The sequence below is a fragment of the Euwallacea fornicatus genome, chromosome 4, assembly GCF_040115645.1.
Source record: "Euwallacea fornicatus isolate EFF26 chromosome 4, ASM4011564v1, whole genome shotgun sequence".
In the NCBI taxonomy this organism is placed as follows: Eukaryota; Metazoa; Arthropoda; class Insecta; order Coleoptera; family Curculionidae; genus Euwallacea; species Euwallacea fornicatus.
In genome coordinates, this window is record NC_089544.1 from 4,506,200 (window position 1) to 4,518,268 (window position 12,069).

Genomic DNA, 12,069 nt, shown 5'->3' on the forward strand with positions numbered 1-12,069 from the left:
TTAGATTGTTGTTATATAATTTAATCGTTTATGATTAGATTCTAACCTGTTATTACTGCGTAACAGGGGAGTTCCCCTTTGTGATGCCTGCGAAAGAACAGGTCAAACAAAGCATGTTAATTTTAATTTTTTGAATCTAAATTTTTCGTTTATTGTCATTGCAAATTATTACTTTGCCTAGAACGTAAGTTGTTTTATTTGGACACTTAAAGCGTGTGTTAATGTCATTAATCAATAACCAATTGGATGGTCATATTTCGAACTGGTAAACAGTGACAAATGACACCTATTAACGTAAAAACGTCACAAATTCTGCGAACTGAAGCAATCAGCTTCACGCATATAATGTAACTTTCTTTTATTATTAGCTTTTAGGTACTTTTGTCCGTGTCTTTAGTGCTTCTTCCCATAACATATTCGACGTAGCATTTGTTGACTATCGGCAAAAATAAAGCGCATTTTCTATAATTTATGTAAATGCTAAATAAATTCTTTATGATTATTATTTATAGTCTATGTTGGTGTGTGTAGGTGGAGGTAAATGTTCGAATTGAATATTTTGCATAATTACCTCATTTTTTGAATAATTTTGACATTAAAAGTTAAGTTGGACAATTAAAAGTAATTGCATCTGCTAATGCACGATAACAACCATACTTGGAGATAAGTCGTTATTTAGAGGGATTAGAGATTTTGAGCAATTGAGAATAAGTAACCCATTTAATATGTAGATTGCTCTGTCAACAAAACTAGAAGCACGTCAGGTCCAGCGGTTAGACTGCCAAGATTCCTCTATTATTATTACTATTCGTTAATATCGTTTAACGCAAAGAAAAGTGTTATTTCGAATTTATGTCTTTTTGCCGTACAAGACAAACACTTAATCCGCCATTATACCAACTGTATGCAAAACAACATCTACATTTGGAACTGGTCCAATAGAGTAGTTTAAGAAAAAAAGAGATGGGTTTGTCTTGTAAAGCAGAAAGGGTTCAGAACGGTCCAGTTGTGACGATTGTCTTTCTATTTTCCCTGAGTGTGTAGCAGTTTTTTAGTTATTTTTGTTATTTTTTCATGTGTGTTAGTTTATCTAGCATTGGTTAGACAAACTATGTAGCGGATTTTTATGGTTAATTTAGATTAAAAATTTATTACAACTCTAAAATGGAGTTAAATTTAGTAGTTCTGGACATAATGATGTAGTTCAGAACCATAGCGTATAAAATACTATAATTTGCCACCATTTGTTTCATATTGACATTCTTAACTTCGTTGTAGGTTGGAAAATTTGATATTAGATAGCTATATTTTCAATTTCCTCTACTTCCCGTCTAGCTTATGCTCGCTTCCAACCCTCATTTCTCGCCTCTATTTTCCGCTCCCTTTTCTTAGTCAAGTTTAATAAATTTCTAGCATTATTACGAGCAAATCATACATTGCCTACAATCTTTATGGCTCCTTCTGTTTGTTTTGTTCTCTGAAATATCCCATTAAAGCATTTTTAAAGCGCAAACTCTTTACCGTTCTTACTATTCTGTTTATTTATCCATGTCTAGTATTTTTTCATGGCAAACATCAAATCGCAAAACATTATAAAATTAGTCCAATGTATAAATATACAGTTGTGGACAAAAATATTCCATATTTTTTGAAAAAACATTTTCTTGGTGGTCATTTTTGATTTCGTCTTTAAAGTTGTTGATACGGTAAAAGTATGTTCCTAAATTTCCCGTACAATATCTGTCTTAGGAACGTTTTTAATAAAGTTGTAGGTAAAAACAATTTTTTTCTTGGACACAAATATGGAACATTATGTAGTGTTGATTTTATGCGGGTATTATCAGTTATTCAGTCCGATTGTGTGTGGTATATTTTAAACGAAATATGCCAAGAAAAAGTATTTTTCGGAAGATTTTCGAAATTCAATAGTCCAAATGTGACGCGATGGCGACAACTAAAAAGAGATTGCAAAGACCTTAAAAATCAGTTAAAGGGCTGTGTCTAAAATTTTAAGAAAATTTGACACTTATGGGGATGTAAAAGACAGTTTAAAACTGAGAAGTTCGAGAAGAACGAATGCCATTACCGATCGACGGATTTAAAAAAATATCATCTGGATGTCCTGGTAAGTCCTCCAGGATTATATAGCGAGAAATCACTAAAAATAGTGACGTCAATGTGGGCGATCGCACTGTACGTCATCCGTTGTGCGAAATGGGATTAGTAGGAAGGATTGCAGTGAAAAAGCTCTTAATTTCTAAGAACAGAGAAGCTAGAACTAAATTTGTTCAGGAACATTTGCTTTGGTCATCTTCAAAGTGGAGTGCTCTTCTTTTCAGTGATGAAACTAAAGTTCATATTTTTAATTCTAATGGGAAAAGTTATGTTCGTCGACCTGTGGGAACTAGGTTGGATCTCAACTCTCATAAACCAACAGTGAAACATGGTGGTGGTAGCATAATGGTAAGGGGATGTTTTTCTAGACCCGATGTTGGACCATTAGTCAAAATTGAGGGAATTATGGATCAGTTTCAATGCAAAGCCATCCTTGAAACCCATATACTGCCATTTCCTGATGAAGATATGCCTTTACTTTGGCGTTTCCGGCTGGAAAACCACCCTAAACATTTATCCCGATTAGTAAAAAATTGGCTGATTGATAATAACATCCCCATATTAGAATGGCCGTCTCAGTCGCCGGATCTTAATCCGATTGAGCATCCTTAGAAACTCTTAAAACGAAAAATTCGAGATAGGAATAAGTCCAACCGGAATGAGTTGTGGAAAGTCCTGCAGAAAGAATGGGTGAAAATTCCTATTTCCATTTGTGAAAGTTTAATCGATTTTTGCACCGTCAATATCAGGCTGTTATCGACTCGAAAGAATATGCCATAAAATATTAGTTTATTTAAAGTTTTATATTGATTATTATGAATTTTAGAAAGTATTCCATTCTTTTGTCCAGCATAATTTATTGTTTTTATTTTTTTTATATTTGTAGAAATGAACTTGATTGTTTTTGTTTATAGTATTGTTAAATGTATACTTGGGTTTTTGTATAATTTGTTTATTTTTTAGTAATCAACTGTTTTGATATAAAACTATCATGGATTAAAAATATTTCATACTTTTCTCCACAACTGTATATATTATGATTGTAAACAAAACAGTATACGAACCGCGGTAGATATATTCTGTATTATCTTGAGATTATAACTGACCACGACGCTGCCCATCTCGGTAAACTATCAAATATCTCGATAGTAATGACATTTGTTCAACGTTGTAGTTTCATTATTTAGAACATCTCTCAGTGAGTCCTTATCTCGGACACGATATATCTTTAAAGAAAATCCAAAAACATTTCGAAAATGGCACATCATCAGCCTAAACATTACTTTTTTCCTTGATACTGTGCATGATCTATAATTTTTCAGTTGTTCCAGTAGTAACTGTTGTTAATTTAGGATTAACATCTATTTTAGTGGCAACATTTCATTATGTGCTTCATCGAGGACTTTATAAGTAACAGCCTCAGACATAGCATAAGACGTACCGCTTTTTATCTTCTATCTCCAATGCTTATCGTTAAAGTTATAAATTGCGACACAGGTGCAACAAATTTGTTTACCGCATATTGGACAAGTTGTGGGTGCGATGTTTAGCATTATCCATTAGTTATGCATGCATGAAAAGTTTTCTTAACTTTATGAAATATTTGCAGACACGGAACAATATATGTTAATAACGTTTTTAACCTACTTAAATGGAAAACAAAAATAATTTTGGTGCAATGACTCATGTGTCTGATACGAGGAAGAGGCGATGTGCGATCGCACATTGCCCTGGTGTATGTATATTTACATTCTTGGGGCGAAATGTTACGTTAAGATCGAATCCGAGAGAGTCTGGAAACTCGATTCATGGCAATTAGCTTATACATATGTTTGATGTGAACTTTATTATAATCAGATGTATCTTAATACTCCTTAAGGTATTTTATGAATGATTTTAGATTAAAAAAGCAATTACAGATGTTTCCAGACATTGTGTGCTACTGAATTTATGTTTAAATGGGCTGCAATGCGACTTGCACACTATTGGGTATATTAGGTGGCTTAAGAGAGCATTTACACTGCAGTCACCTTAATGGATTGTTTTGAGAGCTTTAATTAAAAAAAAAAATTAGACCCTGTCATTAACTTAGATGAACCTTGTGTCAATTTTCTTTAAGCCTCGTTAGGCTTACTGCAGCATTTTCGCATGTGGTCCAGAAACGTGCTACGTGAATTTCAAAAATATCACTTGCGTTTCAGAAAAATCTGTTTCAAACCAATCTAAAATTCAATTGGTTTATTCTGAATACATCAATTATAAGTGATATTTCTGAAATTGAAATAACAGTTTCTAAGATCAACGTGATGGTTTCTGAGCAACATCTGGAAATGGTGTAGTACTTTGTTCATCTCTCCATGTAATTTTTTACGTGTTCCATTCTCATTTATTCCAAATCAATAATTAAAAACTAGAAAGGACGTGTCTAATCTCACTAGTTTAGGAACTGATTCTGGAGGAGTCTATGTGGGCGACCGAGTGGGTCTCTCCTGATTTCCCGTTATACCGTTTTCGTGGGCAAGAGTTTAGAGCCATCTCCGATTTGTGGTGCTTGTGTGACCTTTGATTTCATATGATGGATCGATTGTACATAATTTGGGTAATTAATAATCATGTAAGAGGCTTTTACAATATTAGATTTTTTCATTTCACTTCCAATTTGTCGAATGAACGGCCAAAATATTTGCTTATGACATCATTCCCTTCGATTCCATTGGATTTCACTTTCGATTTTTCTATTAGATTTCGAGGAATTACGTCTGTCATTCATTCCTCTGCGATGGAGAAGAATTTCAGGGTGTTTCGCCTACTTTAGATATTCACCTGTCGTTTATTTTCATTTTTTTTTAACTTATTTTTCATGATTTCTGAAAACGTTGACGATGACTTTGGAAATCGTAGCTGTCGCAATAATAAGCTATTAAAACCAATGTTAGAATTATACATGAAACTACTTTTTGCTCGGCGTGATATTAAATACCATTTTTAGTGTAAGAAATGCGAGAATAAGGCATTTCGTCCTGCAGTATCGGTTTAAATTTGGAAAAAAAATTATGTGTTTCTGCTACTGAAGCATTAGTGTCACATACTTTAGCAAAAATAAATCTTCGACTAATTTTTGAAACATAAACATTTCCTCCAATTCCGGATGGTAATGTCTTAATGGTGTTTGTTTTAAGTGACCTCTAATTAGCTGTTAATTGAACGACCGACATCAGTTTCACAATTTATATTAAATAACACCCCGAAAGGAATAATAGTTTATGTCTCTAAATGCTAGTGTGTTTACATTTCTTATTGCCAACCGCGTTTAATTGGTATTGTAAAGTTTAAAATCTGTAATTGTTTGTAAATTATTGCTTTTTAAGTACTAAAATTGTAGTGGTTATAAAAATTAAAAAAAAATTTTTTTTCAGGTAAGTTTCACGAAATGACTCGTTTCTAACAAGTGCTGGTAAGTGCTTGTCTCTACCCACTCCATAGATACAGTATACCTAATCTTAGAAGATAGTTGGGTTGTCATTTGACCGTAAGTATTTAAACTTCATTTCATTCGCAGTATTTAAATATACTCACGGATACTTGTTCCCTTCTGCAGGTTTAAATATCACTTGGCAGTAAGCTCATGACAAATGGCAGTTCGTTTGCCAACTAATTAATGATTTTTTCTTTTTATTCTGGCCATGTCCGTTCTTAAGATCTATTTGAGTTAAAGACGCGTGCGTAGGTGAAGCGGTAGAGTGGCTTTGGTTGGCGGTTAAGTAAGTTCCGGTTGGAGCTTTTAAGTTGAGCTTTCTGTTTTCTTTTTTTTTTTTTTTTTAAATACGTATTAGTAATCCGTTACGCTTTTTGTGGTTTTTGATGTGTAGGCGTCAATTTCTTCAGTCAACTAATTATGAGTATCGAAGGATTCGAGAATGTGAGGAGTTTTCACAAACGCAAATTCTGTTTCTCAATTTTTTCAATGTCAGTTTCATTTGTAGGGAGTTTCTAATAACGTCATTATTGCGACACCTTTTCGGTTTTGGTTCCTTTGGTTATGTCATTCAATAATTTAGAAACATATTGATACCATTGATATTGATCTCATCCCACAGACTTATCCTTTTTTCTTATGTTTTAATTAAATATCATGAGTCACTTCGGATTTTGCTCATATCTTGCACCTGTTGCACCGTTTCCAGCATAGACCTGCATGTAAAGTTCCCGTGTTAATTCACAAAAAAATTTAACAAAGGCGAGGAAAGAATGAAACACACCTGTGAGCGCGAATTAAGGCCTACGCAAACACCTTTGTACCATTCCTAGATTATGCATGGTATCGCACTTTACGACTCATAATTTCAAATTGTCCCATTTGAAAAAACCTAATCACTTTGGGTGGTAAAATAAATATACAGGGTGTTTCTGAATGTTTGGTAAAAAATTGAACGGGGGAATCCTGAGTAAAATTTAAGAGGAAAAAATTTATATAAAGTATAACATAAATACAAAAATATAGATTTCACTAAAGAGCATATTTTACACACTGAGGTTATTAAATAGACAGAAACAGTAACTGACTTAACATGGTAGTGGTATAGTAAAAATGATAAAGTAACTAACATGTTAAAACACAAACCAAAAACGATGAAAATAGTTCTTTGAATCGAACCCAGCAACTAAACAGGACTCAATTTATAACTAGTTATGAAATCAAAGCCGGTGACTTAGGCTCCATATTCGTTATTAATGAGTTTTGAGATTAAGTCTGATCAAAAGTTACTCTAAATATAGATTAATTGCGAAAGTTTCATGTGAAAATTACAGACGGATCTGAAAAAAATTTCTGTAATTTCTCACCAGTTAGATGAAAGAGAAAGAAATTTTTCCTCAAATAAAATGTTCTGTCTTTGGTTCTGAACCTCAACCTCCTTTGATTGCTGATTTGACGAGTAGTTAAATTTAGGTCAAAATTTAATTTAATTTAACTTTAAATATAAAAGAGTATTTATAGAGTTTGAATGTGGTATGGAATGGGTGACATACGTTCGGTAGATGCTTTGGTAGGTATTCTCTAAACAGTAGCGTTAATTTAGTAATTTTAATAGAGCTGTTCAAGCCAGCAAGCTGGTCCAATGCTAGGTATAATATTGTTGTCATATCTTTGTAATTATTGCATTGCGGGGTCTATCCTTTGCCAGTTGCTGGTAAATACCATGCCTTGTTGGGTCTTTCGCTCCATTAACCCTTGCGATTCTTATAGGTTAGCCAGAAGCAGGTGTTTAAAAGGTATCATCCGTTAGATATATGTCAAACCAACAAACGTACCAAAATCTATTAAAATTTGTTTGAGTGATGGTGATGGAAGATGTTTAGGATTTATTGCAGGGGTAAAGTTACGATAAACATCTCTCCACGCATTTTCATAAAGGCATAATATGGTAATGCAATGATCAATTCCCGGGATAGCAGGTTTGAAACACTATGGCCATCCATATATTTTTTTAAAGTTGGGTGAGAGACGGAAAGGAAATCTAAACTCCTTCCATGTGTTTCAAGGCAAAATTTAGTGAGCGTTAAAATACACATGAACTATTCTGTAAGCAATAACATTAACTTTTATCATTCCGTTAATATTTATACGAGCGCAAATGGAAATTCGTAGAATGCGTTTTTTGTTTTCGTTAAAATTTAACAGGGCTGGGTAAAACTCCTATGCTTTACTTCGTCTTTAACTGATTTTTAAAAGCCGAAAGCACTCAATGAACAGGGCGTTTGTGAATTGCGGTGTTAAAATGAGATGAGTATTAGATGGTCGAAAAATAAACCCAGATATCCGCTAATCTGCAACTGTGGAGAGGAGGCGCACAATTGTTTTTTTCCAAAATGTCCAGGTTAGTTCTTTTGGACGCACTACCCGAATTAAAAATCAAAGTCGTCCAGCAAATTCAGCGTCTTTGGTAGCGGATATTACTAATAAAAATTCGTACCTTTTTTAAATTGTTATTATAAAAGTTTAACTTTATTCTATGGCGTTATGCAATTATCCGTAATGAATTATTCGATGTTACCTTCGAGTTGAAGGATACATAATTCATTGAGAATAGGTCAGATTGCTTTTTTTACTTATCATTGGAAATTACACTTAGGAGCTTGCACAATTATGTACTAAACTGTAAAAACTTGAAAGCCTTTATAGTTTCCGAACAAATGGGAAATAAATATGTCAGAAGCAACGAGGCTTTTCTGAGTGACACAAAGGCAGTGTGAATTATAGAAGCCAAATTTCTTCCGTAATGCCCAAACGATTGTGTGTCCCACTGGTTGGTACAGGTTGTCAGCCTGGTTAACATCGAGCGTTTCGTGTGTTCGTGACACAATTTCAAAGGATTTTATGAAATTTAAATATAATTTAATTTTTCCATTGGCGTCCCTACCGGATGGACTGCGATCGGCATAGCACAGTGCAGGGAGAACCCATAAGATAAGTGGCCCAATAGCATTTGGGAACGAACGATTCTCGCGCTGATGCCCAATATGCCTGCAAAAACAGAAATCCTTACCTCGCTGCAGTTTTAACTTATGCAGGATCGATTCGACCGATTGATGTTCACAGGGGCCGCGATTCGAATAATCGTTCTTCTGGCTAAAAACAAATTACAAGGTGACGGTAAATATGTGTAATAATTCTCGCTTACCTCCTGTCCATGGACTGTACATACGAAGGGTACATGCTAATACTCTTTATGCAACGATGATAGATTGATGAGGGAAGTAAAACGCATCGTTTAAATCGACAAGTCTAGACTGCCTCAGTAGCGAGCGACTCCACCTGCTCAGGGCCCTAAAAGCTACGCTACCGCGCCCAAGAAAGTAGATGGCCGATCAACCCGTGGGTTATCTCTACGGCTGCCGTTTCTAAAAGAAAAGAAAAGCGAACTTATTAATTTTCCATGTACATTGCGAGCAAGGTGCCTCGAAGACCGAAGATGGTATGCAGTTTGTCGCTCATATGCAATTTTTACGTCTGATTGCGTACCACCTTTCCGGGTTCGCAAGTTTTATGCCAATCCTGCGTCGGCTCGGTACAACTAATAGGCCTGCATCGATGGAACGATTTATAATTTCATTTTTGATTTGCGGCGACCAAAGAGGAGACAGGCGGCTTACCGCAATAGTGGTAATTAGCAAGTTATTTTGTCTAATGCGTTAACTTTATCGCTTAGTAAGAGTGGTAAGTCGTCGTATCATTCCGGGTTTATAAAGATACCCATTCCGGCTAGATGCCGAGCAAATTACACGCACTTGAGACACACCTAGTGGCGAGCCGGTGCCTCGTAAAGAGACTGAAGAGCACTTTTGCTCTCTTTCGTAAAATTCACTTTCTTCGCATTAAGATCCAGTGGCCGCGACAGGCGTTTGCAATCCGTACCTTATATTAATAATTCATTGATAACAATGCATTTTAATAGGGACTTCATTTTAATAGCCATTGTTTGAATAAATGCATGTTGTGACATGAGTATAACCACCTACAGTTGAAAACCTTGCATTTATTTATTTTTTGTATTGTGACCTAGCATAGAAAATTGTTTCAGATAAGTAGTAACTGTTCAGTTCCAGTTAATACACCAATTGTGGAAGGGCGAGTTTGTAACGCTATGATGATTTCGACAAATATCTTTAACAATGGTTTAACCAGTTTCATCAGGTTGTGTCTTTGACCCCTGTAGTAAGCTCAAAAAAGGCGTCAGATTTAACCTTAATATTATTGAATTCAACTCGTGCGTTTTGTGTGCATTAAATGTGGTACTATAGCTATGTCGAATTTGATGTTTTCGCACTTCGCTATTAGTCATTGTCAGCTTTCGTCATGATGCTGTGCCTTGGCTATCAATCTCCATTGTCGGCCGAGAATATGATTTTCCTACGACATCACCATACCTTTTATATACAGCGGTGGAAAAAATGTTTAATTTTTTATTTCTTATAAATAATTAAGGTTAAATGCGTGCTTAATTTAAACAAAATATGACAAACATTTATTTCATGATTAGGTAATCAATTAACAAGTATTTTTCTAAATAGATAACTATTATAAATTTTTCTATGACGAAAACAAATTTTCCTGGAAAAAAGCGTGGAATATTATTTCATCTTCATAAAAAAATATTAAATACTTACGGTAATTCGACACTTTGTAGCAAAGCTTTAGCTGCTACAATCGCTTGACATCTCCTACGTATAGAATCGACAGGCGTTTGTAAAGTATCCACGGAAATTTTCTACCACTCTTCCTGGATAGTTTGAAGAAGCTTTGTTTTGTTTTTAATTATTTTTAATCTCATTTTTCGATCCAATATTATAGTTTTCCACAAATGCTCAATAGGATTAAAATCAGGAGATTGGAAAGGCCACTCAAGTACAGTCATATTTTTCGTTAAAAATCAGTCCTTTACAATTTTTGATGTGTGCCACGAATCGTGAATCCTATTGAAAGATCCAACGAAGCGGCATCTCTTCTTTAACAAATTCTAACATGTATTCTCTAAGATTTGCGGATATCGATAACGATCCATTTTTCCTTCTACCAGAACCAACGGTTCAATTTTGCACCAAGAAACACACTTCCGGACCATTATACTTCCACCACCGTGTTTCACAGGAGGAATTTGGCATTTACTATTGAACCTTTCTCCCACTGGGCATCTCACAAGCTCTACTATCAGAACCAAACCAGTTAAACTTACTCTTGTCACTCTAAAGAACGTTATGCCATTTTTCAGTAGTCCTTGCCAAGTGAGATTTTGCAAATTTCACACGGGCCATCCTATTTGTCTTCGAGAGCAGAGGTTTTTTGACAGCGACTGTACCATACAGCTCTGCAGCCATTAAACGATTTCTTATACTTCTATTAGCAGGTTCAAGATTAAATTGTGTGGTGATTTATTTTGAATGTGTTTTTTCTGGGACGTCCTGACTTACTACGGTTTTAAACATCACCCTGATTGCAAAATTTATTTTAAATCTTAGACACGGCACCAAAATGGCAAAAAATTTAAATATTATATGACCAATTTGTTAAAGCTCAATTATTTTGTGTCTAAGCTAAATTGAAAAATAAACGTGTTTAGCCATAGTTGTGTTCTAATATCCTTAAATTATAGCAACCTGTTGGGGCTTGAATCGAATTGAAGGCAAATAAATTGCAAATAACAAAATATTTCATACTTTTTTGCAAAGCAAAAAACTATAATAGATCAAGAAAATTAAATGTTGATAGCAGCTATATCAGGATCAGTATATATTTGACCGACATAAGCTAAGAAATATTTTGAATCGGAATTTAGAAATTTTAACTATTTCTAAAAACAGTAAATAAGAATTTGAAAAATATTTAATACTCTTTTCCACCACTGTATATAATATACCAAAGGGTGATTATAGAAAAAACTAGAGTTGACATTGAAATGTCAGAGACGTGCCCGGCGTTTGATGCTAAACAGTAAATTGCTTAATTACTTACGGTTCACGGTTCACTGTGTACAATGAAGTTTTTTAAAATGGCCATTCATTCATTTCAATGCATTATTTCTGGGTCACCCAACGGAAATTATGCCAAAATTCATTTTCCATATTTTTGCCAAAAAGTTTGTAAATTGAGTACGAAGTTAAAATTTTGGGGTTCATACAGGTGAATGAAAATGCAATCCTGTGAAATAGGGCTTTGCCTCTGGGTGGGTGCCCGCTTTTAGATTGTCTAAAACAATTTGCTAAATCTACCGGAGTTCATTGCAGAGTCTAGTGAATGTAGTAAATTCTTTTAAGAGTCCCGAAACAAAAGCCTTAAAGCATTAAGTTGTTCATTCCTATAGGACCTTTTTTTATGTAAAAATGGTAGAGATTGCTTCTTGAGGTCACGTATCGCATTTAACAAATATCTGGTGAATCTAGAAATATTTTTGACATAAG

At 34.5% G+C, this 12,069-nt stretch overlaps 1 protein-coding gene across 3 annotated transcripts in view; it reads left to right on the forward strand.

The window, feature by feature from the left end:
• The window catches only part of tkv (thickveins), a 93,009-nt gene that overhangs the window by 20,292 nt on the left and 60,648 nt on the right, over positions 1 to 12,069 (forward strand). Inside the window, exon 1 of one of the 3 annotated variants that reach the window (XM_066281836.1) lies at positions 4,665 to 4,729. The exons of 1 other annotated variant lie outside the window; for it this stretch is intronic. In XM_066281836.1, coding sequence (XP_066137933.1) covers positions 4,688 to 4,729 — 42 coding nt within the window. In that variant the 5' untranslated portion in view covers positions 4,665 to 4,687. Of the gene's footprint in view, positions 1 to 4,664; positions 4,730 to 12,069 lie in introns of those variants that run through there. One more of the 3 variants, XM_066281840.1, reaches the window with a different exon arrangement.